A 26,373-nucleotide genomic window follows, 5' to 3' on the forward strand; every position below is an offset into this window, starting at 1 on the left:
GCTGTGCAAGGAACTAAGTTTTATCATTGGTTCCCCTGTGTTTGTGGAGACCGGCTTTGAGGGGCTTCAAGCCACGACGGCAGGTGACGTTGTGGCTCTTCAAGCGCGGAGAAATAGAGGACAACCCGGAGTGAAATAGGACCACCTCACGATATCACCACTAGGGGGCCACATAAGTCAGGGTGTCTGAGATTCCCTCCAGCGCTCTACGACTGACGCCTCAAGGATCCTGAGATGAGGATCGTAGAACTCGTTTATCCTTTACAACGCGGATTCGCATGAGAGCCCCTCATTAAGTTCATATTCAACACTTCGAAAATGGCGGACGATAATCCAGAGCTGAACAGCGCTTTGCGGAACCTCGACAGAGAATTGGAGGTGTGTATGGAGCAGAGAAACCTATCAACTGCTCCTAACGATATGGGAGTCATTCTTGCTTGACCGTGTAGGACTAACATCTTGGAACTCAGGAAGGAGATATCACGGAGAAAGGGTAAGCGACCTCTATCGGACAAACATGGTAGATGAGAGCCGCCGGGAAGAGCGAGGGGGGTGCTCAAATACATGATGTTTGAATCAAATACAGTGGGAGATATACTATCAACGATTGATGAGACTGATTTTCTTGGAAGCTATCAGAAACGCCGGACGCTTCTCCTTTCACAATTCTTTGGCCCTAACAGCGGCCTCGAAGTTAATACACCTGGATCGGGAGGACCTTCTTCATCGTTGACGAGCTCAAATTATATTCCGCCGGCCATACTTAGCGTTCGACCGCCTACCGCCGAATCTACAACTCAGGGTTACTCATCATTCACCAACGAACGTGGCAACACACCGGGCAGCGGAAGCTTCGGATACGATCGAAGAATCAGTGCGGATACACAACACACCGTTGACAGAGACAGCGCGTTCCTACAGGCTCTCGACCGAATGCCCTCGTCTGGCTCATATGACTCTCTATTCCTGCCGAAGTCACAACAAGCGCCTGTGACACCAGAAGACACAAGGACCGCGACACTATTGAGTCAGAACTATGCATTCAACCCTGGTTCATACCAAGATCATTCGGATGAGCCTGCTGGTGTTTATGAAATGCCACCACCTGGCGGAATCACACGGCAGTCGACGATGCTCGACTCACAGCAAGGATACTTCTCCGATTTCGCGGGACAGCAACAAGATGATTATAGAGATAGCTATGGTGGGGGCGGCTTTCATCGTTACTCCCAATCGGATGCATTTTCTCCCACTGCAAACATGGCACCGCCGCTGATACCTGCTTCTGAGCTGCCTCATGGGCCGGCAATTGAGCATTTACTTCCTCTAGAGCCTCGGGACATTCCATTCGCAGTTCATGACCCCCATGACAAGAATATGCCAATGTCTAACTTCGACAACATCCCGGCTGTCCTTCGGCATCGCTCTCGGATTCATTCAAAACAGGCTGCTTATTGGGTCTTGGACCAAAAGGGCAAGGAGATTGCGTCGATCACATGGGAGAAGCTTGCAAGTCGTGCTGAAAAGGTCGCACAGGTTATCCGAGATAAGAGTAATCTATATCGCGGTGACCGAGTAGCCCTCATCTACCGAGATTCCGAGGTCATAGAGTTTGCCGTTGCGCTCATGGGATGCTTCATCGCCGGCGTTGTTGCTGTACCCATCAATAGCCTCGAGGACTATCAAAGCCTTAACCTTGTTCTCACCTCTACGCAAGCGCATCTTGCATTGACTACAGAAAATAATCTGAAAAGCTTTCAAAGGGATATTACTGCTCAAAAGTTGAACTGGCCAAGAGGTGTAGAGTGGTGGAAAACGAACGAATTCGGAAGTTATCATCCGAAAAAAAAGGACGATGTACCGCCTCTTGTGGTACCTGACCTGGCTTATATTGAATTCTCAAGAGCACCTACAGGGGATTTGCGCGGTGTTGTCATGAGTCACCGAACGATCATGCATCAGATGGCCTGCCTTAGCGCAATGATCTCAACTGTGCCGGGCTCTTCAAAAGTCAGATCGCATGGAGAAACGATCATGAGCTATCTCGACCCCAGGCATGGAATCGGTATGATCTTAGGTGTGCTTCTTACAGTATATGGCGGCCACACAACCGTCTGGTTAGAAGACCGGGCGGTTGAAACGCCAGGCCTCTATGCACACCTCATCACGAAATACAGGGCAACTGTCATGGCTGCAGATTACCCTGGTCTCAAAATAGCTGCCTACAATTATCAACAGGATCCAATGGCCACACGGCATTATAAGAAGAATTCTGAGCCCAATTTCGGAAGTGTTAAGCTCTGTCTTATAGACACTCTCACTGTTGATGCTGAATTCCACGAGATCTTGGCGGACAGATGGCTAAGGCCGATGAGGAATCCAAGAGCTCGGGAAATTGTCGCTCCAATGCTTTGCTTGCCCGAGCATGGAGGTATGGTAATCAGTGTGCGGGATTGGTTAGGCGGTGAAGAACGTATGGGTTGCTCTTTAACTCATGAAATGGATCCAAATGAGCGCGAGGATTTCAAGAAGGAAGAGAGACAGTCAGAGAAGACCAAGGACAACAGCGGATTTGGCAGCAGTTTGTTGGGTGGGGGCTCATCACCAGCTCCTATCTCAAAGGAGCAAACAAAGAATGAGCTCCAAGAAGTCCTTCTCGACAAAGAGGCTTTGAAAAGCAACGAAATTGTCGTCTTGGCCATGGGTGAAGAGGCTAGGAAGTTTGCCGGGTCTATGCCACATGCTGTGCGCGTTGGCTCATTTGGTTATCCTATCCCTGATGCTACACTGGCTGTGGTCGATCCTGAGACAAATTTGCTGTGCACACCGAATGTTATCGGAGAGATTTGGGTGGACTCGCCATCCCTTTCTGGAGGCTTCTGGGCGCTGCCAAAACATACTGAAGCAATCTTCCATGCGCGACCCTACAAATTCGAAGAGGGAAACCCAACTCCTGTGCTGGTGGAGCCGGAGTTCTTGCGGACTGGTTTGCTGGGGTGTGTGATCGAAGGCAAGATATTTGTGCTGGGCCTCTATGAAGATCGTCTTCGTCAGAAGGTCGAATGGGTGGAACACGGACAGGAAATCGTTGAACATCGTTATTTCTTTGTTCAACATATGATCGTCAGTCTTCTGAAAAATGTGCCTAAGATACACGATTGTACAGCCTTCGATGTTTTTGTCAACGAAGAACATCTTCCGATTGTGGTCCTAGAGTCATACGCAGCGTCCACGGCACCAGCAACCTCCGGTGGGCCTCCACGGCAGTTGGACTCGGTTCTCCTTGAATCTCTGGCAGAAAGGTGTATGGAAGTCCTCTATCAAGAGCACCACTTGCGAGTCTACTGTGTCCTGCTCACCGCTCCCAACACTCTACCTCGTGTCACTAAAAATGGCAGGCGAGAGATCGGCAACATGCTCTGCCGCAGAGATTTTGATTCTGGGACTTTACCCTGTGTTCATGTGAAGTTCGGTGTTGAGCGGTCGGTTATGAACTTACCGGTTGGAGTTGACCCAGTCGGAGGAATCTGGTCTCCCCTAGCCCTGATGTCAAGACAAGAAATGCTTGCCATGCAAGAAAAGCAGTATTCGGGGGTAGACTACCGTGAAGTCGTCATGGATGATCGCACATCAACGCCATTGAGCAATTTCTCAACTATCGTGGATCTCCTCCATTGGCGTGTTTCTCGTCAGGCAGAAGAGCTGGCATATTGCTCGATCGATGGCCGTGGAAAAGAAGGGAAGGGCATCACTTGGAAGAAGTTCGACTTAAAAGTTGCCGCTGTAGCGACCTATCTGAGGAACAAAGTCAAAGTTCGCCCAGGCGATCACTTGGTGCTTATGTATACTCACTCAGAAGAATACGTTTATGCAGTTCATGCTTGCTTCTGTCTGGGTGTGGTTGCCATTCCCCTTCCCCCTATTGACCAAAATCGACTTTCAGAAGATGCCCCAGCGTTCTTGCACGTTATCAATGATTTCAATGTGAAAGCCATCATTGTAAACAGTGATGTTGATCATGTGATGAGACAGAAGCTCGTTTCGCAGCATATCAAGCAGTCTGCACAGGTTCTTCGGATAGGTGTACCGGCAATCTACAACACCACAAAACCAACGAAACAGTCTCACGGCTGTCGTGAGCTCGGCTATGTTGTGAAAGATGCATGGTTACAGGGAAGTACACCGGCCATGGTTTGGACTTATTGGACGCCAGACCAGAGGAGGATATCGGTCCATATCGGCCACGATACTATTATGGGTATGTGCAAGGTACAAAAAGAGACATGCCAGATGAGCAGTGCAAGACCAGTTCTGGGTAGTGTTCGCAGCACCCTGAGTCTTGGCTTCCTCCATACATGTTTGATGGGTATCTATGTTGGTAAGCAGAATCAGTAAACTTAAAATAAATGTCTTCCGGGTTAACCAAAGCTTCTAGGGGCACCGACATACCTCGTATCACCTGTCGACTTCGCAACAAACCCTATGACACTTTTCGTCACTCTTGCACGCTATAAGATCAAAGATACGTATGCTACCAGCCAGATGTTGGATTACGCGATGACTGCAATGGCTGGGAAAGGTTTCCAACTTCAGGAATTAAAGAACTTGATGATTTCTGCTGAAGGCCGACCACGTATCGACATATGTATGTTCCTTATGATTCGATCAATCAAAACAGGTCTGCTAACACGCTCTTACCTCCAGACCAAAAGGTGCGTCTGCACTTCGCTTCTGCAAGTCTCGACCGTACCGCAATCAACATAGTGTATTCTCATGTCCTTAACCCGATGGTTGTTACGAGATCATATATGTGCATCGAACCGATTGAATTATGGCTTGACCTTCGGGCTCTGCGTCGTGGACTTGTGTGTCCGGTAGATCCTGATACAGACCCGACTGCCCTTGCCGTCCAAGACTCTGGAATGGTGCCGGTGAATACACAAATAGCTATTGTGAACCCGGAGACCTGTACTTTGTCACATGTGGGTGAATACGGCGAGATCTGGATACAATCGGATGCCTGCGCCAAGGCATTCTACGGATCTAAACAAGATTTCGACCACGAGCGTTTCAACGGCCGAATTGTAGACGGCGACCCGAGTGTGGCATATGTACGCACTGGCGATCTAGGCTTCCTTCACACTGTCACGAGACCTATTGGCCCTGGAGGACAGCCCGTTGAAATGCAAGTACTATTTGTTCTTGGAGGGATCGGTGAGACCTTCGAGGTCAATGGTCTCAACCATTTCCCAATGGATATTGAAAACTCCGTTGAGAGATGTCACCGCAACATTGTGACTGGAGGCTGGTAAGTGAACAGTCATAGTATTCCAGTATGACATACATCTGCTAATATAATTGATACAGTGCTGTCTTCCAGGCAGGTGGATTAATAGTTGTTGTTGTTGAAGTTACAAGAAAGGCTTACTTAGCATCTCTCGTGCCTGTGATTGTCGATGCTATTCTAAACGAGCACCAAGTTGTTGCCGATATCGTGGCATTTGTTTCTCATGGAGACTTCCCTCGGTCTCGATTAGGCGAAAAACAACGAGGCAAGGTCTTAGCGTCCTGGGTCACACGGAAACTACGATCAATCGCCCAGTTCAGTATCCGCGATATGGAAGGACCAGAAAATCCGTTCTCAGAGGCCCCTCAGCATCGCGTCAGCCGAAGCTCAAAACCCGGGAGCATGATGGGCAACAGCACTCGACGATCTACCGTGATCCCGGATAGCGACTCGGCTGTTCCTCGCTCACCAGCTCCAGTGCTTATGGAGCAGCCTGAAGCACCCGGCTCCTATCATACTAAGCAGGAAAGGGAAGAACCGGCGATTGATAGCCCGATCACCATTCCCGAAACAATCCCCTCAGTTCCACACATAGCGGAACCGACACGACCGCCAACATCTTCAACTACTGGGGGTCTTCCGGCAAAAGCTGAAGCTCCTGCAACAATTGGAAACCCTGACTTTGGTTTCGACTTCGGTGATTTTGCTAACTCAGCGGCCACAGCCACAGCTCCGTTGGAAGCAAGCACCCCCGCGATTGAAAATTTGCCTTACCGTAACCCTCCTAGGGGCGACTCTCTTGCCCATAAACAACAGTATGCCGGTGTTCCTAGTGGTTTCTCGACTGGCCAACCTGATTTCTACGATGGGAGGCCTGACGCACCGGACGTCGGTGCTGGCGACTGGCCACAAGAAGCTCTTATGTACCAATCAACGCTGGGAGTTGATGATACATATGGTCAGGGTGGAGTTCCTAGTACGCCCAGTAGTAACGATGACATGACAAGAAGGCGATTTGACGGAAATAACTACGGGATTTGAAAGCACGCAAACTTCATCATTTCGCCGTGCAACAGTGGTCATAACATATAGATGGGTAATTAGATGCAGATGCTTTGATATAGTGTTGGCTATCTTGTATCCCGTTTCTGGCATAGAGTACTTGGAGCTCGCCCTTCTTCTTTTTCTTTGTTATCTATGTCCCTTGAACATTTCATCGTTCTTATGACTTTACAAAACCCATTGCCTCTTTAGCCCATTCCCCTGTGCGCATTTAACCTCTAGCTGTTGTCTTCGATCAAATGATATGTCTACTTCTATTTGCACTGTGAACGACGTTCAACGTTTTGTACATACATACCCTATGAATGAATATGCTAGATTCTTTTAGCTATCGACTGGAAATGGTAGTATGTGTTTGCCAACTTGCGCCAGCTGCTCGAACACAGTCATCGCGATGGATTGTTCTCGAAGGGACTCGGGAAGAAGCCATGCTGCTAGTAAGTACTCCGTAGGCAGCGTTTAACTCCGTGGTGGATCCTTAATCATAAGGATGACACGGGACCGAGGTAATTCAACCGCCAAGATTCATAGGGCTTTGCGTTCCCACCTTCGATGTCTGAAGAAATATATAACGTAAGTTGGGTGATTCTAACGAGATGCGTGATTTTCACCAGACTTTTTACTGCAGAGTGGGTGCTTCCAACAAGGAGGGTACACGGTACAACCCGAGGAATGAAAACAGATAATATAATCAGCTTTGATACGAAGTAGATAGATACCGGCACCGGATTCAGTTTATGGCCGCTTAGTCACATAAGAAGAGCAATGTCCCGATTTATACACAGTATAGATCTTCTATACGGAGCCTGATTTAATGGTCTTGAATTCGCCACGTGAGGTTAATGGCGCCACTTAATTGTCTAAAACGGCCACGGGCTAGGCTAGTATCTACACCATTACCTACCTCAACCAAGAAATCGACTACCATTGCTAACACTACTATTTTGGAAGCGATTCGGATCCTGGGCAATCAAGGTTAGAGATTAAGGTAGACCCACTCGGATTCTTAAAGCGAGAGCTAGTATTATTTTACTTTTTGCATATTAGGCGAGGTGAGCGATCGCGGGCTTCTATCTCTTACTTCACTAACCTCTCCGATCTTTTTTATCTAGCGACAGAAAATATACCTATCTAGTCCAATATGGATCCGCATCCGCCTTTTGGTCATGCGCTGCGGACATCGTGTGATAAGTGTAGGGCTGCAAAGGTAATAATATTTCGGCATTCCGCGGGTATCCGATGATTGACCTGCTCTTCCAACAGGTGAGATGCCAGAGGGAAGGGCAGAGCTGTGCTAGGTGTCTACAACGAGGCGATGATTGTGTCACAACTTTCCACCCTCGAAAGACGTCGAAACCGGACAGGTAAGTAGGCACGCTTTGAAATTGCCTCTAAAGGCGTCTCTATCCGAATCACACCTCTCATTTCCCCTGTCATTTAGGCGAGGGAAGATTCTAGATATGGAAAGCCGAATTGAGCGCATGGAGTCGATCTTGGCCGCGTCAGGTCTCTCAAGTGAGGCTGCCACTCCTGCCACTACTGGTACATCAGCTGATCTGGACGATCAACTTTCAATGCTATTACTTCATGATGAGGGTTCCTCTACGTTTATTGGTAAATATGGAACTTCATATGGTATATGGAAACTCTGCTGATGACCTACACGCTTCAGGCTCAGCTTCGAGTCTCTCCATTTTCTCTCCTGCTGGATTACAGTGGATATCCAGTAGGACTAATTCTTCGGACCTTTCGGATCTCATCCTGAGGCGAATACAAGCATGCCCTCCCCTCCATGAATCAATGCGCCTATGGCATGGTCTAGACTATCGAGGACAAGTGTCACTTCCACCTAAACATGTTGCTGATTCGTTTGTCACATGTAAGATTATTTCCACCCGTATGAAGTACACTTTCTCTGATATGTTCTCAGATTTTTTTGACACCCTTAATGATGTTATACCTTTGTATCGAAGGGATACATTTGAAGCTCTGTACGAACAGCAGTATACTTCTTGCCCCCCGAAGAGCACATCTTGGTATGCCTCGCTCAATGTAGTTCTTGCGCTTGGCTGCCTGCTGTCGCATGAGGAGAGTATGAATGAGAGCACCGAAAGCTCAATGCGGGCACCCACGACTGCAGTAGACTACCTACGAAATTGCTGGAATGTTTTCGGCGAATTATCCCTCAGCTGCAGGGATCTTATGGCTGTACAGGCGTTGTTGGCAATGGTAGGGTCTCCTTCGGTTGATCTCAACTTCGGCTCAGGACTAATCAATGCATTCCCAGGCTCTTACTACGGAAATCCTTCTTGACAAAGAAGCCACATACATTGCTTTAGGAGCCGCAGTACGGGTCGCAACGTCACTCGGCTTGCAGCAACAGTTGAAGGACCCTCGCCTTTCCCCACCGGAGATCTCTGAGCGATATATTATCTTCTGGTGCATGTACTCTCTTGACAAAAGTCTCAGTCTTAGATTAGGAAGGCCACCAGCTATCGATGACAGGGACATAGAAATCGATATTCCAGACGAGCGGCAATTGGCCGTTACAAATCCGAGAACTGCTGTATTGCTCTTGGCACACATGAAGCTTAGCAGAATCGCCAGCGAGGTTTATTCGGAATTGTACAGCGCTCGCTCAAGAAGATACCCCGCCCTGAAAAGGTTTCGAACTATATCTGAGCTGGATACGAAACTTCAGGAGTGGTGCCGATCTCTACCAGGAGACGTCCAACCAGGAAAACCAATCGTATGCACTAAAGAAAACGTCCGTCATGCGATTACGTTACATCTCGAATACTTTAACTGTCTAGCAACTCTACATCGCTGCTGGGCCTTTCAAGATCAGCTGACGGAATATGATGAGTTGCACAATGAAATGGCTCGCCAAGGTTGCGGTGACATCGGAGATCGTGTCTATACCGGGCATATGATATGTTTGGACTCAGCTCGAAATATCGCGCGTCTTTTGATTGCAATAGATCAATATGGCTTTCCCAAAAGGACCATGCTAGTTGGGTAAGGATCTCCTCCGCCAAGATGTGTACTAGGAACCGCTGTGTCTGACCAGTCCTAGTCTCACTCTATTTCATTCACTTTCGGCGTTCATTATCCTTTTCGCCAATGTTATTCAGAATCCTGGCGATTCTTATATCACTGAAGACGTTCAGCTTCTGGGAGTCATTCTCGATTCCCTGTTCCCTAGTCTTCAAGCCAGTGGGACGTTTCTGCCCAATCTAGTCTCCGAAATATTTAGCAAGATGAGGTTAATGGCAGTGGAATATGTGGAAAAGGTGCAAGTCCAATTGAAAACCGTATCGAAACGGCCACGTCGAGACTCTGATGAGGCGGTCATGCATCTTCCTCATCGCCCTGCAACAGAGAACCATGGCCAGCCGCACAACAAGGGACTTGACTCCACAGCTGATACATACGTACGTATACACTTCCTTTGTTGTACCGCCTGGGATGGAACATACTCACTGGATTCTAGTTGACAAACGCAAGGCATAATGCGAGCCATAATCGGACGGAACCTACCAGCTTAAACGAAACAGAGTTACCGCACGAATTAGCTTCTAGAGATAGCGCATGGGGATCCTTGTATGACGGTCTCGATGATCCTCCAACAGATGAGATGCCGTCCGAACAGAATCCTCTCAATGAGAACTATAGCATGGGATCCCTTGCTGAGTCATTACCGGGCTCTATTCCTTTCATACCGTGGTCATTGGATTTCGACTTAACTGATCTTTGGCAGTTTGGGAAACAAGATCTAGTTGAAGGGCACTTTAGGGAGTAGTATTTCTAGTGGTTGTTTAGGGTAGACTATAATTTCTAATACTATTGCTATGCTTCCATGTCCATGGATCTTGCCTGAGTGTTTCCCAGATAACAGATAACAGAACAAACCGAGGCCAAGAGAAAGATGCATCATAACCTAGGACATATTGATATCTAGCTAATCCGGAATCAAGATAAAGTCTACCGCACAAACTTCAAACCTTAGCCGATGGGAGATGTCCAAGAGCCAAACCCGCATCTATCAAAATCTTAATTAGTATCTCGAAACATGTACCTAAAACTGTGCAACATACCAACAGTGAGCTGCTGGCCCGTCGCGGACGTATTCTTTGCGAGACTGATATACGCGTCCGCGCAGTCGTCCAGGTACGTCTAGTTTGGTTTTCCTATGTTAGCGATATCTCGGTTTGGGCCTGCAGCAGATTCAAATCCATACCTCGTGTCTCAAAGTAGACCGTTCCTTCAGCGCATTGATTATGTTGTCGCCAAACTTCATGCCCTGAAATGTTACTCAATAAATCACCCGTACTAAGGACATTTGACAGTGTTAAATCAGTAGACCTACCCATTCCGTCAGAAGTAGACCCGGCAAGACTGCATTGACGCGAATCTCGGGCCCAAATGTGAAGGCGAAATGCTTCATCAGGTGCAGGCCAGCTGCTTTGGTGACAGAGTATGCCATGCTGCTGCCGCTCGTCGTGATTCCCTACTTCAGGTCAGTCTTATAACCACGAAGATCATTTGAAGTGGGTTCTGAGCATACGGCAACAGAAGAAGTTGCAATATAGACGCCGCCGTCGGGGTTCTTCGACATGATAGGCTGCGCAGTTTGCATAAGCTGCAGGTGGGACATTACGTTGGCTGCCCAACACTAGACGTGCGGATAAGTATTAATTTTTGAGGGATCATCTTGCACCATGGGAGCGTTACCTTATTCCACTCATCGTGGGACATGTCGTAAATGTCCCCAGGGCGAGTAAAGCGCGTCCATCCAGCATTAGCAATGATGATATCCAAACCACCTAGCTTTTCCACAGCTGTGTGAACAAGCTGGTCGTTCTCGGCGGCCACGAGCGTGTCCTTGATGGGAATAAATGATTCAGTACATGAATATATAGCATCTTGGAATCAAATCAATGTCTGTGAAGATATTCATACAGCTTGGGCGATGTGGCACTTCACCGAGTACTCATTCTCGAGTTTGTCGGCCAGTTGCTGCGCAGCCTCCACATTGGAGTGGTAGTTGATGAGCACGTTGGCACCCTCTGCTGCAAACTTCTCGCATACCAGGGCGCCTAGGCCTCTAGAAGTCATTGTGGCTACGATTAGCTAAAGGGGGATCCCAGTAGCGGACAAGGAGCTCTCTCACCTAGAGCCGGCTGTCACCAGCACGTTTCTTCCCTTTAACGAGTAAGGCATATGTGTTAAAGCAATTTTCAGATATAGTTTGCCGTTGAGGCGGAAAAACGAAAGTCAATTGGATTTAGAAATCAGATTTAAATTGGGAATTAGTGTCTTGTGGGTGTCTTATGGATTGTACGATGAGGGGGTTTTTTCTACCCCGCTTGCCCTGCATAAGGTACTAAAGGCTATCGTGCCGAGGTTCATTTAATTGATTTCGCTACCTTAGTGAATCACTAGTGTTACAATGAGCGCTATGAATAAAAAAGAGAAGTGCGAAGCTGAGGCTTGTTTTGTAGTTCCTTTCCTAACTCCAGACCGGAAGGTCCTTCCGTCTAACGGCTTATTTCCTACATATTATTTTTCTGTCAACAACAAAACTACTACGCAGAGTGGGAAGAGTAATAGTACCCATATGATAAATGACCCTTAAGGAGGCACTTACATGCATAAAAGGAGTTACTCTCCATCTGCCTGTCTTCGAACTCTTCGAAAGATAATATCTTGCTTGTGAATAAAGTAGAGGCCATACCTTTCGAACAACACCCACATGAAGGACGATACGTCCACCAAACTAGTATACGAGAACCCCCGCCTCTAACTAGACTATCCCCGAGCTTACACCGATCATTCCAAAATTAGTCAAAGGCAACCGTGCAATGATCCTAATCGATGCTCGATCCAGAAACTCATGTATGTCGTAATAATTCCGAAACGATTCGTTGAGTATCTTATATCGCCAAGAAGCATTAATTGAGCCAGGGCACTCCCTAGCACGGGGCTTGATTTGATCAATCTGTGAAGCCCATCAACATGCTGCCACATGACACCGCCTGCTCTGGCGACTATAAACCCCCCCTCCTTTCCTCGTTTCAACACTACCGTCAGACACGAAGACTTCAACACATCACAATCATCCCTGAGCCACTAATAGTCTGTCTACGTGCTCATATATCGACAGCGATATTCTTGTTCCCCCGAGAAGCCTTGTATATCCCCTCTCTCGTAGCATTGAAAGCCTCTCAATATCCTTGGAGCATTTGAAGTAGTTTATCACCCGAACAATGTACAATGTACAACCATGCGAGGAGTACTACCCTCTAAGGAAGCGCAATCCGGTCGTATTTTTCCAGGATTACATGATCATGACTTGCGTACTAGACGGCGCGTAACGTAGATGAATCGGCTATATCGTCCCCTACTCTGTTAGCCTGTATATCTTCGAGATATGCACGTTCTTTCGGAATGGAAGACTCCTGGACATTATCGGTATATGGGACACATTGTTCCCGGTAGTTGGGGTCCTTGCCAGGTAGAATTGAGTACGGCAAGTAGTCAATTGCTTCACATCCATCATCCTCGGGTGGCATGAGACGAATAACCTGTTGACGAAGCAATGAAGCCAGGTATTAGTATGCATATACCTGCTTCAGAAAGGCTAGAGCCACCGAAAACACCCGTCAAAAGACCAGACGAAGTGACGCTTCTGCTGAAGAAAGCAACTCAATGCCTAGCGCATTAGAGCTGAGGTCTCATACATAGACAGTACCACCAACTTGGGGTCATTGCATTGTGTCCTTCGAATACTACCTACAGTCATAGAGCTTGAATATAACGAAAACAGAGTCGCCGGAAGTAAAAATTTAAGAACATTCAGGGAAATACTAACTACGCGCCGTCCGGCACATCTATCTTAGGGGAGCACAGGTATACTTGAAAGAAACAAATAATAAAAAAGGTTGGAGATGCGGGGAATCGAACCCCGGACCTCTCCCATGCTAAGGGAATATTATACCACTAAACCACATCCCCAAGTGAATGGTAATTGTTCCCTTATTAAAAAATATGAGGGACTTTAGAACAAACTTGCAGAATTTAAGTTAACTTTAACCGTAAGTGGTAAGGCGGATGGTACGTGATCCACCAGGGTGACCCACGATCTCAAATGATCTTCCCATCTCAAGTGTGTTCTTTTCTGTGGTGATATCGCCCAATCGTCCTTTTATCTCGTGTCTCCTGTCTTGCATCTGTCTGTATATGTGATGCTATAGTCCGTATATGGTAAATGGTTACGGATTGCGCTCGTTTCGTAGAGTATGTGTACAGATTGAGAGTGCACCCGAGGGTGTCCTATATATCTAGATATATATAGCCTTGACAAAATATTTGGCTGGCTTTTTGTAAATTAAAGAGAGCTCAATCAAGTGAGAAAAATTTGACATCTCAATTATATTATCTTTCGTATCATGTCATTCTTTACATACAAAAACGCTTTTCAAGACTCTGCTTTTCTGCTACTGCAGTCTTAAAAATTAAACTGAACCTGTTCCCCCCAGCCATGAATTAGGAAAAGATAGAAACTCCCAAAAGAGTAGTAAGAAAAAAAGGCTCAAGATTTACTGGCTCTCGGCTTGTCTCGTCAGGGCATCAATATCGACCTGGGACTTAGAACTGCCGTTAGCAGCCTTAGCCAGGTTGGTGGCAAGATCGCTGGAGCCGGTGAGGGTCTCTAGGGCTTGCAGATCCTCATCTGTGAGGGTGTTGGAGCGGATAGGGCGGAAGGGAGCAGGAGAACCGGCACGACTAGTCAGGAACTGCACGACTAAAGTTAGTAAGATATATAATGATTATTGCAGCCAAACGAGGAAGTTGGAGAGCTTACCGAGCTAGCAGCACTGAGCAAAGCGATCAAACTGGCCTGGACAACGTCCTGGTGGATACCAACACCCCAGACCTGCTCCTTGCTACCGGCCGCAGTGCACTGGATGTACGTTGCGGCCTTCACCTCCCTACCCAAACCAATGGAGTGTTCCTTGTAGTCGACAACGTCGAGATCGATGCCGAGGGTGGACAAGGCGCCAGCCAAAGAGGAGATAGCACCAGGACCAACACCAGTAATAGCGTGCTGAACACCATCGATCTCGATGACACCAGTGAAGCGCCGTTTCAGGTTCTTGGTGTTCAGCGCTTTGCCAGGCTCGGGGGGTGCCGGGGATGTTGAGCGGTCCGTGGTGATATTGTAGTCGACCAGGTTGAAGCGGGGGTTGGACTTGAGGTGGTATGCCTCTTCGAAAAGGCCGACAATCTCGCTTGCCCGCAGCTCCCGGCTGACCTCTTCCGACTTCTTTTGAACGATCTTGCTGAACTCGACCTGCAAGGCGCGTGGGAGATCCAGCTCCAAGCTGCGCAAGATGACCCAAGCAGCACCACCCTTGCCACTCTGGGAGTTGACACGAATAACAGCCTCATAAGTTCTGCCAATATCTTGAGGATCCAAGGGGAGGTAAGGAATTTCCCATTGAACTTCCTCATCTGACGCTGCCGTGGCATCATCACGAAGCTTGAAGCCTTTCTTGATAGCATCTTGGTGACTTCCACTAAAAGCGCAAACAACCAGCTGACCGCCGTAGGGCCACCGTTCGTTGACAGGGATTTTATTGCTTTCTTCAACAACCTTGATGACAGCGTTGATATCGGAGAAGTCAACATTGGGGGTGATACCCTGTGTGTAGAGGTTGAGAGCCAAAGTGACCAGGTCAACGTTACCCGTTCTTTCACCGTTTCCGAACAGAGTGCCTTCCACACGCTGCGCGCCGGCCATCTGAGCCAGCTCAGCGGCCGCAATGGCACAGCCACGGTCGTTATGCGGGTGAATGGAGACGACGTACTTCTCTCGCTCCGACACATGACGGCAGAAGTACTCAATCTGGTCCGCAAAAACGTTGGGGGTCGACATTTCTACTGTCGCGGGCAGGTTAAAGATAATGGGAGCCTCCTCTGTAGGACCCCAAGCCTCCTTGACGGCCTGGCAAACCTGAGCAGCGAACTCGGGCTCCGTGTCAGAGAAGGTTTCGGGGGAGAACTCGAAGTGCCACTCGGTACCGGCGGTCGAGGGGTCATCCTTAGTGATCGAACGTGCGAACTTGGTGCAGCGGACAGCCATTTCCAAACTCTTCTGCTTGTCCATGTTGAAGACAATTCGACGGAAGCATGGGCTTGTAGCTAGGTAAATGTGCAGGATAGCCTTCTTCGCACCCTTCAGAGAGTCCACCGTGCGGCGGATGAGGTCCTCACGACAAGGGGACAGAACCTGGAGCCATACATCATCTGGAACGACGCCAGGAGTCTCCACCAGACGCCTGGTGAAGTCGAAGTCTGTTTGTGAGGCAGATGGGAATGAAACTTCGATCTCCTTGTAGCCGATATCGACGAGCATTTTAAAGAAGCGGAATTTTTGTTCACCATCCTGTGAAAGCCCAATGTGTTAGAATAGCCAGTCTTGTGTAATGCTTCAGCCACAATTGCTCTTCCACAAGCTATCATACCATTGGATCAGGCAAGCTCTGATTGCCATCTCTTAGATCGGTGGCCAGCCACCGGGGAGCCTTTTCGATGACCTTGTTGGGCCATTGGCGATCGGGGAGATGCAGCGGCTTAAACCGCTTGTACTTTTTTGAGGGATCTTTGAGCCTGTGGTGTTACTGTTAGTGCATTGATTGCAGTAAGTCGGCAGGGCTCGACGTTGAGTGCTGCGGACGGGAAGCTCCACGATAACGGAGCTATGGAGGGGGGTAGTGGACTTACATCGGCATGGTAGCGGTTAGCGGGTGAGATCCGCAGTGGGGGAATGGAGAGGAAAGAGAGGAAGTGACAAAGGGAGGTCGAGGAATAAAGACTCTCTGGTCGACGATCAAGAAGAAAATGAAAAGATAAGCTGGGAAAGTTTGAACGAAAGCAAACGAAGCAATTGAGGGTATTTAAGATGCGCAATGAGTCAACCCAATCAATTACAGTGACTCTCCGCTTCAATTTTTCTCTCGCCGACAGCGGATGGCAAAAGCGGCGTATGATTTGGTACCAGACCACAAATGGGGCAACGGGGACGGGGTGACTAACAATGCACCTTTTCCTCTTCAAGACTTTTGAGCCACTAGGTACCTACGCCTTGTTGGTGACAACAGTCTAGTTCTAGTGGTCTAACGACATACGAGAGGTACCCTGAACCACATGGAACAAACTGGGTCTCACTTTGGGCCCGGTCAATCATCGAGTCGTTATTAGCAATAATATTGCCCGTTCTCTCATGCTATTTGTGCAATCTGCATTCCAGATGGAGTTCAACAGCGAACTATTAGAGTACGACATGTTTCATCGTCCCCAGTCGGCCGATGACCGGAGGCTTTCACTGCCTCAGGCCATACAGACAGACCACTTTCGTCCGCGGCAAACCGACAGTTTCCGGGCAGTTCGTCGATCTCCAGAGTGACATGACGACACTGATTTAGTCGTATGCCCCATGGCTGGCAAGCTTCAAGATAACGGGTATTAGGTTAAGCTTGTAATTATTCTTTGTCGCGAGTTGGTAAATGAGAATAACCCTAATTTTGGAACGATATCCAGAGCTATGAGGTACATGAATGCATACATATATACAGGCAAGGGAACAAGTCAGAGTTCTAAAGCAGGGGTATGCTGGTAACCATCAACATCCGATTCTTCCTCTTCCTCATTTCTTGCCCTTCTTTTTATTCTCCTTCTTGCCCTTCTGAATCTTCCCTTGCTTCTGAGATTCTCGGTCCACCTTGCCCTTCTTCCATCCAATATTTCCTTCGTTACGCTGGCGGGAGTCGTCAAGACGCTTCTTGTCCTTATTGCTTAGTCTCACCTTCTCCTTTTTCGATTTCACAGAATCCAGTCCATTAAGCTCTGCGGCTCCGGCCTTCTTTGAGAGAATCTTTTCACGTTCACTTGCAAACCATGTGCGCTTTGGTCGCGACATAATTTCCGCTTCGTGCTTAATCATATTCTCACTCCTGGTCACCTGCATCTCCGCTTGCGCCAGCTGCTTTTCTATCTTCTCCTCTTCGAGCACTGCGTTAATTTCTTCCTCAAGATCCTTGGCCTTCTGAGCCCATCTGTCGGCGACGGCTGGGTCGACAACTCGGCTCGCGACCTTGGCGCCCTGCGCCTTGCTAGCCTTGACAGCTGCCTTAACCACCTTGCGATCTGGCTCGGCAGCGATCGTGCAGGCTCGACCAGAGCGACCGGCACGAGCAGTACGACCGACTCGATGCAGGTAGATCTCATGGCTTTGAGGAGCTTCGTAGTTAATGACCGTTTCCACCCCTTTAATATCCAAACCACGGGCCGCCAGATCGGTAGCCAGCAGGAAAGAGACCTTGCCCTCACGGAAATTTTCAACGCTTCTTATACGCTGTGATTTATGTTAGTATTTTGCATATTGCGGTCAATCTGCGGTAGGTATGACATACCTGTTCTTGACTCATGCTACCATGAAGCTCAGCAGCTTTCAATCCAAGGAGCCCAAAGGCAATCCGTACACGATGTGCTTCTTTCTTTTGCCGGAAGAACACTATGACTCGTCCCGTGTAGACTTCCTTGCATAGGTGAAGAAGGTATCCCAATCGCTTATCCTCCCTTCCAGGTCGTAAACGCACAAATTCCTGAATCAGGTTCATGGAGGTGTTCTTCTTAGAGTCAACCATCAGTCGTACAGGCCGGTTAAGTCCCACTCGAATAAGCTTGTCGACTGAGTCGGTCATGGTTGCCGAAAAGAGCATCGTCTGCCGTGACTTCGGAATGGTAGTCAGAATTTCGTTCAGCTCATCTGCGAAACCATCCTCCAGCATCCGATCGGCTTCATCCAAGACCAAAATCTCGAGGGTATCAACGGTGAAGCTCGCCGAGTTACGCATGTGGTCAATGAAACGACCAGGCGTGGCAATGATCACATCAGGGCGCTTCTTCAGGATATTCTCTTGTTCACGGAGACTGAAACCACCAACAAGCTGACAGAACGTGATATCAGTATATGTAGCAAGTTTAGTAGCCACATTGTAGCACTGGACAGCCAATTCACGAGTGGGCATCAGGATCGCAACACGGCTAGTAGGGACCTTTCGGGGGCGGAACAGAAGGCGCTCGAGGATGGGAACAACGAAGGCAGCCGTCTTTCCTGAACCAGTCACTGCACTACCAACGATATCCTTGCCGAGAAGCGCCACGGGGATAGTCTTGCGCTGGATAGGAGTCGGGTTTGTGAAGTTGACCGCTGCCAATCCACGCAGAATGGGTCGGGATAGGTTGAATTCCTGGAATGACTTCTTAGACAGCTCAGCTGCAGATTGTTCACTGGTCTGCTCCTCAGGTGCGAAAAAGGCCTTGCGTTTTGCTTCTTCTTCCGCATCGACCTCACTCTCGATATCTGAGCCATCATTGTCTGAAGCAACATCATCGGGATGCTGGACGGGAGTTGCGACAGAGTCGTTGTCAGAGGCAGCATCATCGTCGTCATCATCGCTATCCTCAGAATCGCTGCCTGCATGCTCGTCTTCGCTGCCCGACTCTTGAGCATCAGACTGCCCGCTCTCATCCTCGCCGTCAGCACCCATGCCGAAACCATCTTCAGCCATCAATTCATCGTCCTGGAAATCCACAGACATGCCTCCATCCGAGGCATCATCCTCGTTTCCACTGCCCTCGTCTTCGCTCTCAACCTCCTGTTTCTTCGGCTTCTTTTTCAACTGAGCCTCTTTCTTCGCTTGCCTTCTCGATATGATCTCGTCAATATCCACTCCCTGTTTATCGCCATTCTTCTTTGCGCCATCCTTCGTCTCATCTAATCCCCATCCATCGAACCCTTCCACCACATCCTTCTGAGCCGCAGCGCCGACATCAAACTCGAAATCCGAATTCAGCGCCCCGTCATCCTCCCCAGCATCCTCCTCCTCCTCTGAGCCTTCCTCCGGTTCAGATGCAGCTTCTTCAACTTTCTTCTGTTGTTTTCCGTTTTTAGATTGCTTCTGTTGCTTCTGTTTCTTGTTCTTGCTTTGTGTTGTCTCCGCCGTGTCCCTCTTGCGCTTCTTGGTGGTTGACTTCGCCGTTTCTTCGTCTAAATGGTCGTCCCCATCCTCGTTGATGCCGCTGAATACATCGTTTTCGTCATCGGAGAGTGTAAGCACGAAATCGTCGTCTTTGGGAGCAGTGCGCTTTTTCGGCGGTGCCATTTTTTCGGTTTGTAAGGAGCAAAACCAGGCAAGTAAGTGAATTAGGTAGTCGCTTTTCAACAAGAATAAAATGAGCACAGGTACATAAAAATAACTTTTAATAAAGAGTTCCTAATGTTCTCCCAGACCCTTAAGCTGCGCTCACTAATTCATGTCTTTTCGGGGAAAGAAAAAAGTTCGAAATTGCGGAGGCGGTGAAAGAATATAGTACGGCAGAAAAGACTGCGGACTGTTTTGGGGATGAATTGATTGGTGGTTCCTATTCTCTGCGTGTACTAAGCTGTAACAGGACTAGCATAAAGTACCTGACCTTAGGTAAGTTGTCAGTACTTCGTAGGTTGATTTGCTAACGTCTGTACCTGTTATCTTTCATGTTCTTTGAGTAAAGCACACTCTACTCCTTCCTTCTTCTCACTTCTTCTTCTTCCGTATTTTTTTTTTCTTTCTTTTTCCCTTTTGAAATTTTTAGGGGGTGTTTGATCATACAGGAGTTTTGCCATCGAAGCACCTTAAGAACAACACGATCTGCAAAGATAACAAAAAGACATAAAAAACCATGTAACCCATATTGCGACCAATTTAGAAGCTGAAAACCTTATCTACCAAGTCCAACGACATTAGCAGCATTCTGTGAAACACAATTGTGGCAATTATTTTTAGGCTCATTTTCTTTTTTTCGGTGGAATCAGCCCAAACCTCTCCGATTGACTAGCACTTCCCGATCAATTTCCGGTTCAATTCAGGAATTGAACCTATCACCCGCGTGGTAACCGACATTTCGAACAAGATAAGTGACGTTGAGACTGGCGGTAATCAGTGGATAAGCTTTACGGCAATGCTTTCTTGATCCGTGAGAGGGTACTTACAAATGGCTAAATTTGACTCTTGCACCATTCAGTCGACCCTGCTCTTCAAAGTCGTACTGACTTTTGAGCCATTCTTCAATCCAGCTATAGGTAGATCTTTTGTCAGATGGGTAACTGATGGCAAAAAGAAGGCGGCCAAGTCTGCGTTGACCTCCTGCCCAGTAGCGTGTACGCTCTTCGGTATTGCAATCGAAGAAGTAGCCACGCTTTGGGATGTAGGTAGGGTCGCACACTTCGAGAAGCTTATCTATTAGGCACTTTCCAATACCCTTGTGTGTGTGTCCAGGCTTAACAAACAGCTCCAGCTCTGCTGTAAAACGACCACTGGTTCTGCGTCCCAGGTAGTCAGTGGCGAGTGCGTAACCCAGAATTTTTTGAGGACCATTATTTGGCGTTGCCCTGATTCTGCGCTCCGCAGCAACAATAAACGGCAGTTTTTGCTCAGTACTATCATCGATACACTGGCGAATATCACCAGCTTCCAGTGGTTCGATATAAGTACTCAAAGGAGAATTGTGTGCATACCAGTTGAAGATTTCAAGGAGCCCTGGGACATCACCTATTTCAACAGGACGGAGGTAGACGTTCTCTTTAAGCACGCTGGCGCTGGGCTGTGGGAAATTCCTCAAGCCTTCAAGATAATGCTCGCGTGTAATTCTCAACCGAAGTTGCTCTTCATCACGCTCTTTTTTATTATGAAGCTCCCAGTTGTGGCAATAACCTTGGACGGTTTCATGGCAATGGAGCTGCGACTCTTTATCATCCATGTCCAGGAGAGTCGTTTGTTCCTCTAAGTCTGGAATATACATGGTGCGTATGCCATCTGGATGCGCCGTCCCATCAAAGAAAGCGTGATGGTAGATATCAGCATAGCAGCAAATTTGAATGGTGCCATCCAGCCAACGACGAAACCAATCGCGAAAAGCCTCGTAGCTGGAGGAGCAGGCATGTGGATAATACTCCCAATTAGCATAATAAATATCTGTCCAGCTGTGCTTCCGCTCCTGCCCAGACCCTGTATTCTGACCGCCAGTGCCACCCTGAAGCCCAGCAGTTTGTGCAAGCTGTGCTAGTATAAGTTTGTGATCATTGGTAGGCTCAGATGACAGGTTCAGCTCCCCATCTTTAACAATAGGGTAGACAGTAGGACTTCTTTCGTAGCATTCCCACTGAGCAGCTACTTTGTGAGCCCCAGATACGCTGGGTTTGATGGTTTTGTGGCCACCACCAGACGTTAAGGCCGTTTTACCGGGAACGCTTGCCGATAGTATCGGAGCAATACGGCATTCCTTGATCGATATGTAAAACTCCGAGCTTGGATCGGTTCCAGGACCGGACCTGCATCTTTCGAGAATTTCAGGGTTGGCTGTAGGGTAGTCAAGGTCCTTGAAACGGTCTAGATGTGCCTGTCGAACTATCTGTGCCCGGAGACGGTTAAGCTCCTCCAACGCTTCTTCTTTCGAGCTAGTTGGACTCGCTTCTTGGACAGGCTCGTCGTCAGTGGAGAAATTTTCCTTACTCGCTGGGGTGGCTTTCTGTCCAATATGCTGTTGAACGTTGCTTGTTACCCTACCACCTGCGTGTCTTCTCTGCGGGGGGCTCAGAGAACACTGGCGAGTCTCGTGGATGTATTCCTTTTGGGGTACTGGGGTGATTTCGGCATCAGTATTGCTCGTCTTGCTTCCACGATGAAGGACGACCACATCAGACTCCTCACTGGTAGTCATTTTGACGGTAGCTACTTCAATTTCTGATTCAACTTAGCCTAAAAACCATAACTGACCATGGATCAAGGATCTCTTACCAACTTCATTCGCGCTTGATATTCTGCTCGGACACGGGGTTTCGGGTGGTATACTGTTTGCCTTCTGATTCACTGTAGATTTGGTTGACTTGGATCTAGGCTGGACAGATTCTGGGAAAGAATGATCGATAGAAGCTTGCAAATGTTCATTTTTACCATGAGATGAATTGATGAGTTCGGTTGAAAGCTCCCTGTATGGTAATGATCGCCTCTCCCTGATATGAGGCGCAATATGAGGAACAGGTGAAGGCCTCCAAGTCTTCGGACGGTCTTTAATGCGAGACTTCGGTATCATACCCTGGTTATGTCTACTTTCTTGTGGAGTATGATGTTTATGAGTTGGAGCACTCTCATTCACATCTGAGGCTGCAGTGGAATTTTTTAACTTTGTGGATGATGGATGAGACCAAGTACTCTTGTGTTGTCTCTTGCAATAAATATGCCTTGAAGCAGGTAGCGAATGTTCTGTGGCTTTTGTTGGGGTGGACGCTTTCTTAGGTTGACAGCTGCCTTCAGGTGCACCAGTGAGCTTAGTACATAAATTAGATTTGTGGCCTTCTGAACGTTGGGGCTGTTGGGGATCCGGATTCTTTGTGGATGTTTCGCATCTAGAGGTAGGGTAACTGGTGTGATTACACTTCAGGTCCATGATTTGTATGCTAGAATATCAATTAGGGTCAATAAGTCTCTGTGAGATGAAAGTCAGCATTGGAATTCATTAATCTTTTTTTGTAAGTTAACTTCGGCAGAGCACTGCACTATTTAAGAAAAAGGGTTTGTTACCTTCATCACAAATGTATGAAAGCTTCATCTGCAGAAATAGTAGGCCATATCTATATGAATATATGATTGGTAGACAGGAAACGATGAATACAGTAAAAGCTTTGTTGAAATGAATCAATAGCAATCGATTGCAGTCAAGGGGAAAGATCAGAGAAATTCACTCAACGTCAGGTGTTCAGTCAGAAAGGAGCTTGAATGCTGTTCTTGGTGAGGGAACCTGTTGTGAAAGAAACACCTCAGAAGGAAACCCCCTCCTATAATCTCCTACTAGGTGCTATCCTTACTGTTAATATCATGCGTTTATTTAGAGTACGAACACTACCCTCGGGAGCTAAATTACAAAGTATTGAAAATAGTAGTAAATACGTCTCTGAAAGACTAAACCAGGGATTTTATGAAGACCTGTGTTGTCTTTGTTAGGGTTCCACTGTTCTTCCTCTCTGGTCTCGAGTGGTTTGGAAGTTGATCTCCGCCGTTTCGTAGCGGCAACCCCAACTATAACTTTGAACCCAACCACACCTCTAATTACCCTAAGAAAATTAGCACGCCAACGCCATAATGTTGTCTATCCTGAGAAAAGCCCGACTAAAAGATAAAGAGATGAGAATATTGATGCTGTATGTTAAAGAAGTAGTTATTGTTGGTCAACATACTGAGTCCCAACCACAGCGGTCTTGACAATGCCGGAAAGACCACGATTGTCAAGCGGATCATGAAGGAGGATGTCACTACTGTCAGCCCAACGCTGGGGTTCATCATCAAGACTATTGATTTTCAGGGGTATTTGGCCTCATACTCCAGACTAAAGTCTAATACATTGCTAATAGCCTCCATGTAGATACAAACTCAACATTTGTAAGCACCGCCATCCCGTCACCGCGGATCTAATCCACTAACTTGTGAGGACTAGGGGATGTAGGAGGGCAGAAGACATTACGCTCATACTGGAAAAATTATTTTGAGAAGACCGATACTTTAGTCTGGGTTGTCGATGCGACAGACCGTCTGAGAATCGATGATTGCCGTGATGAACTTGCAGGTCTTCTTCTCGAGGAGGTACGCTGCCAGTTCCGCCTTTCAAATTTTACTTTTGTCGGACCGTTTGACTAACCTGCTGTTCAGCGGCTGACGGGGGCAAGTCTTTTGATATTTCTAAATAAGACTGACGTTGAAGGCTGCATGACGGAGGATGAAGTCCACAAGGTGAGTTTCTCCATTTTCTTCTCTTTCGCTTTCTCCAATTTCCACTCCCAGCGACTTCTTCACTGCTCATCATACCCCGCGAATAATCCTAACACTCTCTCCAGCGGCTTGAACTTGATTCGATCAAGACCCACAAATGGACGATATTGCCCTGCAGTGCTATGACGGGGAAAAATCTCCAAAATGGTCTAGAATGGGTCGTACAGGATGCAAAGGACAGACTGTTTCTTTATTGAAACAATACCTGATAAATTGAATGCCAAGTGATAATGGACACATGCGCGCTGTATCCCTCTCTATTTTCACCCACTGGCACAGTCTAAAGAGATAAGATGAATCTTTAAATACAAGAGCTTAACAGTATAACTGGTATACCATAATGCTTCCAACGTGAACTATTATATCTAGGTAGCCACTGAAGCTATGTTGATTTTCTTACTCTACTTTTCCTTCCATTGGGCTTTTTTTCTTTTTTCTTTTTTTTTTTTTTGGCTTTTTGTATTTTACATTAGGAGATATCCAAGGGGTTTTGTTCCAGATGTGTCCTGATGGTACGATCTGATCTGAGAGAGTCAGTGTGTCGTATAGTTCATCAATAGGGGCTTGTTTCCATCAAACGGGGAGTATCCAGAACGACGAAACTGGTCATCAGGCGCGATGTCTCCTGACGTCCAAGGTATTATTCGCTGTCATCTTTCCCACTTGTGGGGGTCGAGAAGCAAGATTGTCTCAAGCCCATCCGTGGATCTCTGCCAAGTTGTGACCTCGAAGTTTCATCGACAATACTAGTTTAATGCGCATCTGATGGAGAATCAAGAGCTACGTACGTATACTATATTTCGACTATAATAAAACCTAATTGACTTAGTTGGTAACCATAATTTATCCATCTTGTTCGTTATGTTTCCGATCGCGGGGCGGTACAACCCATGAGATTAAATTGGCTCCACCGCCGCAAGAGCCGAAGCCTGGAAAGGGTTGTTTTTCTTTTTCTTTCTTTTTTTTTTTTGTTTTGGTTGGGCTGGGTAAGGGAATGAGGTAAACAATCTACCGGGTTGAGGAACAACAAAACATTGTCTATTGCCTGTAGAATAACGTCCTTCAAGGTCCATGGTTGTGTCTAAGGAGTATGTCTACTTCTATGTATTTGTATTCGAATGAATTTTATCTATCAAAAAGAATGCTACAGCGACTTACGGAGTAAATTTAACCCTTACTGCGAATTTACGCTCCGCGTCTGTCTGGACAGAACTTGAAAGTTGACAGAGTCTTCTTGTGCCTACTTCGTAGGAAAGAAAATACTAGTGTGGCTCACGAATGGAATGCCTCGCGGCCGGGCGCCTCTTTTCAGCAAGGATGTACTTGTCCTGGTGGGGCTGCCGTGTGATGTGCGTCCGTCTTTTGGGCTTGTTGTTGCCTTTCCGATGATTTCTGCTGAACGCTGGCCGCTGATTAGGTATTCAAAATGGCCATTACCTTACCACTAATCTACTACCTAACCTAACTAACTACGGAGTACCTCCCTCAGCTGGTACCCATCGCTGACAATTATTGCCATCGGGCAGCCTGAAGGGTAAAAAAGAGCCGAGGAAACCGATCCTCCTCCTGATGTCTTCACCACCGCTTCGGTGAGGTTCAAAAGAAAATTGACAGGCAGAGAGGGAAAAGGGTGAGGGCGACAAGAGAAGCGAGGTTTGTTTAATATCATTCACACTTTAGTCTTCTGTCGTGCCGTGGAACTGAACTCCGAGTTATTCTTATTTTTTCCCTTGGGTTTATTTAATAAATTATTATTAACCCATCTGACTGGTTGGTTAATTATATGCCCAATAATTATTGACCTTCTCCTTACCAACATCCACACCCCTCCGTTGGTGCGCCTCTCGCCAAACCCCACAGTTCTCGTCTGCCGTTTGTTTCTTTGGGAGGCGTTCTTTGTTTTTTCCTTTCCTTTCCTTGTCTTTTCCCCTTTCGACTTGTGACATATCATCTGCCAAGGTGACCATGTCTTCGTCAGCCGACGCCGAGGGTTCAGAGGATGTCAATGACTTCCTGCTTCGTATCCGGGAACTCGGAGAGAAGCGCGACAAGGAAGACGAAGAACGTACCAGAAAACTAGAGGAGGAGATTCTACAA

General features: G+C 47.4%; 6 protein-coding genes and 1 non-coding gene across 7 annotated transcripts; 3 read left to right on the plus strand and 4 right to left on the minus strand.

Moving 5' to 3' along the window:
* Positions 1 to 41: 41 nt before the first annotated feature.
* F9C07_2279518 (putative AMP-binding protein) lies at positions 42 to 7,236 on the plus strand. Its single transcript, XM_041288334.2, has 6 exons — positions 42 to 378; positions 471 to 493; positions 633 to 4,378; positions 4,436 to 4,645; positions 4,705 to 5,308; positions 5,368 to 7,236. The coding sequence occupies exons 1-6, from the start codon at positions 319 to 321 to the stop codon at positions 6,326 to 6,328; spliced, it is 5,604 nt and encodes a 1,867-aa protein (XP_041140733.1). The 5' UTR covers positions 42 to 318; the 3' UTR covers positions 6,329 to 7,236.
* Positions 7,237 to 10,177, plus strand: F9C07_2279519 (fungal-specific transcription factor domain-containing protein). Its single transcript, XM_041288333.2, has 8 exons — positions 7,237 to 7,556; positions 7,613 to 7,713; positions 7,791 to 7,963; positions 8,022 to 8,228; positions 8,280 to 8,578; positions 8,637 to 9,367; positions 9,426 to 9,783; positions 9,843 to 10,177. Exons 1-8 carry the CDS (start codon positions 7,491 to 7,493, stop codon positions 10,149 to 10,151), a joined length of 2,244 nt encoding a protein of 747 aa, XP_041140732.2. The 5' UTR covers positions 7,237 to 7,490; the 3' UTR covers positions 10,152 to 10,177.
* Positions 10,178 to 11,739, minus strand: F9C07_2279520 (NADP(+)-dependent dehydrogenase). The gene is made up of 8 exons (XM_041288324.2): positions 11,523 to 11,739; positions 11,312 to 11,456; positions 11,084 to 11,233; positions 10,917 to 11,024; positions 10,719 to 10,859; positions 10,590 to 10,652; positions 10,447 to 10,525; positions 10,178 to 10,391 (listed from the first exon to the last, which is right to left on the minus strand). Exons 1-8 carry the CDS (start codon positions 11,570 to 11,572, stop codon positions 10,348 to 10,350), a joined length of 780 nt encoding a protein of 259 aa, XP_041140731.2. The 5' UTR covers positions 11,573 to 11,739; the 3' UTR covers positions 10,178 to 10,347.
* Positions 11,740 to 13,294: 1,555 nt separating this feature from the next.
* On the minus strand, positions 13,295 to 13,366 carry F9C07_t68. The gene has a single exon. It is a non-coding gene; the product is annotated as a tRNA-Ala (tRNA).
* A 146-nt stretch (positions 13,367 to 13,512) lies between these two features.
* Positions 13,513 to 16,369, minus strand: F9C07_2279521 (alpha-isopropylmalate synthase). Its single transcript, XM_041288323.2, has 5 exons — positions 16,139 to 16,369; positions 15,880 to 16,024; positions 14,217 to 15,800; positions 13,819 to 14,148; positions 13,513 to 13,728 (listed from the first exon to the last, which is right to left on the minus strand). Exons 1-4 carry the CDS (start codon positions 16,144 to 16,146, stop codon positions 13,951 to 13,953), a joined length of 1,935 nt encoding a protein of 644 aa, XP_041140730.2. The 5' UTR covers positions 16,147 to 16,369; the 3' UTR covers positions 13,513 to 13,728; positions 13,819 to 13,950.
* A 691-nt stretch (positions 16,370 to 17,060) lies between these two features.
* Positions 17,061 to 21,396, minus strand: F9C07_2058167 (P-loop containing nucleoside triphosphate hydrolase protein; the record flags this gene model as incomplete). Its single annotated transcript, XM_041288322.2, has 3 exons — positions 17,061 to 17,768; positions 17,827 to 19,547; positions 21,255 to 21,396. The coding sequence occupies 3 exons, from the start codon at positions 21,394 to 21,396 to the stop codon at positions 17,061 to 17,063; spliced, it is 2,571 nt and encodes an 856-aa protein (XP_041140729.2).
* Positions 21,397 to 23,402: 2,006 nt separating this feature from the next.
* On the plus strand, positions 23,403 to 24,823 carry F9C07_1087156 (GTP-binding ADP-ribosylation factor-like protein). The gene is made up of 6 exons (XM_041288332.2): positions 23,403 to 23,651; positions 23,704 to 23,814; positions 23,873 to 23,889; positions 23,945 to 24,090; positions 24,157 to 24,237; positions 24,342 to 24,823. Exons 1-6 carry the CDS (start codon positions 23,593 to 23,595, stop codon positions 24,471 to 24,473), a joined length of 546 nt encoding a protein of 181 aa, XP_041140727.1. The 5' UTR covers positions 23,403 to 23,592; the 3' UTR covers positions 24,474 to 24,823.
* Positions 24,824 to 26,373: the final 1,550 nt, after the last annotated feature.

This window comes from Aspergillus flavus, chromosome 1, assembly GCF_009017415.1.
Source record: "Aspergillus flavus chromosome 1, complete sequence".
In the NCBI taxonomy this organism is placed as follows: Eukaryota; Fungi; Ascomycota; class Eurotiomycetes; order Eurotiales; family Aspergillaceae; genus Aspergillus; species Aspergillus flavus.

Excerpts from the sequence above, each read along its gene's own strand:
- F9C07_2279518 (XM_041288334.2), top strand. The coding sequence starts at position 319 with ATGGCGGACGATAATCCAGAGCTGAACAGCGCTTTGCGGAACCTCGAC. Across the intron at positions 379-470 it reads ACCTCGACAGAGAATTGGAG|GAAGGAGATATCACGGAGAA; the intron begins GTGTGTATGGAG and ends CTTGGAACTCAG. Across the intron at positions 5,309-5,367 it reads AACATTGTGACTGGAGGCTG|TGCTGTCTTCCAGGCAGGTG; the intron begins GTAAGTGAACAG and ends TAATTGATACAG.
- F9C07_1087156 (XM_041288332.2), top strand. The coding sequence starts at position 23,593 with ATGTTGTCTATCCTGAGAAAAGCCCGACTAAAAGATAAAGAGATGAGA. Across the intron at positions 24,091-24,156 it reads CAGGTCTTCTTCTCGAGGAG|CGGCTGACGGGGGCAAGTCT; the intron begins GTACGCTGCCAG and ends CCTGCTGTTCAG. Across the intron at positions 24,238-24,341 it reads CGGAGGATGAAGTCCACAAG|CGGCTTGAACTTGATTCGAT; the intron begins GTGAGTTTCTCC and ends CACTCTCTCCAG.
- F9C07_2279520 (XM_041288324.2), bottom strand. The coding sequence starts at position 11,572 with ATGCCTTACTCGTTAAAGGGAAGAAACGTGCTGGTGACAGCCGGCTCT. Across the intron at positions 11,025-11,083 it reads CCCACGATGAGTGGAATAAG|TGTTGGGCAGCCAACGTAAT; the intron begins GTAACGCTCCCA and ends CCGCACGTCTAG. Across the intron at positions 10,860-10,916 it reads TTGCAACTTCTTCTGTTGCC|GGAATCACGACGAGCGGCAG; the intron begins GTATGCTCAGAA and ends GACCTGAAGTAG.
- F9C07_2279521 (XM_041288323.2), bottom strand. Across the intron at positions 15,801-15,879 it reads AGAGCTTGCCTGATCCAATG|GATGGTGAACAAAAATTCCG; the intron begins GTATGATAGCTT and ends GGGCTTTCACAG. Across the intron at positions 14,149-14,216 it reads TGCTCAGTGCTGCTAGCTCG|TTCCTGACTAGTCGTGCCGG; the intron begins GTAAGCTCTCCA and ends TTAGTCGTGCAG.
- F9C07_2279519 (XM_041288333.2), top strand. The coding sequence starts at position 7,491 with ATGGATCCGCATCCGCCTTTTGGTCATGCGCTGCGGACATCGTGTGAT. Across the intron at positions 7,714-7,790 it reads AAGACGTCGAAACCGGACAG|GCGAGGGAAGATTCTAGATA; the intron begins GTAAGTAGGCAC and ends CCTGTCATTTAG. Across the intron at positions 8,579-8,636 it reads TACAGGCGTTGTTGGCAATG|GCTCTTACTACGGAAATCCT; the intron begins GTAGGGTCTCCT and ends ATGCATTCCCAG.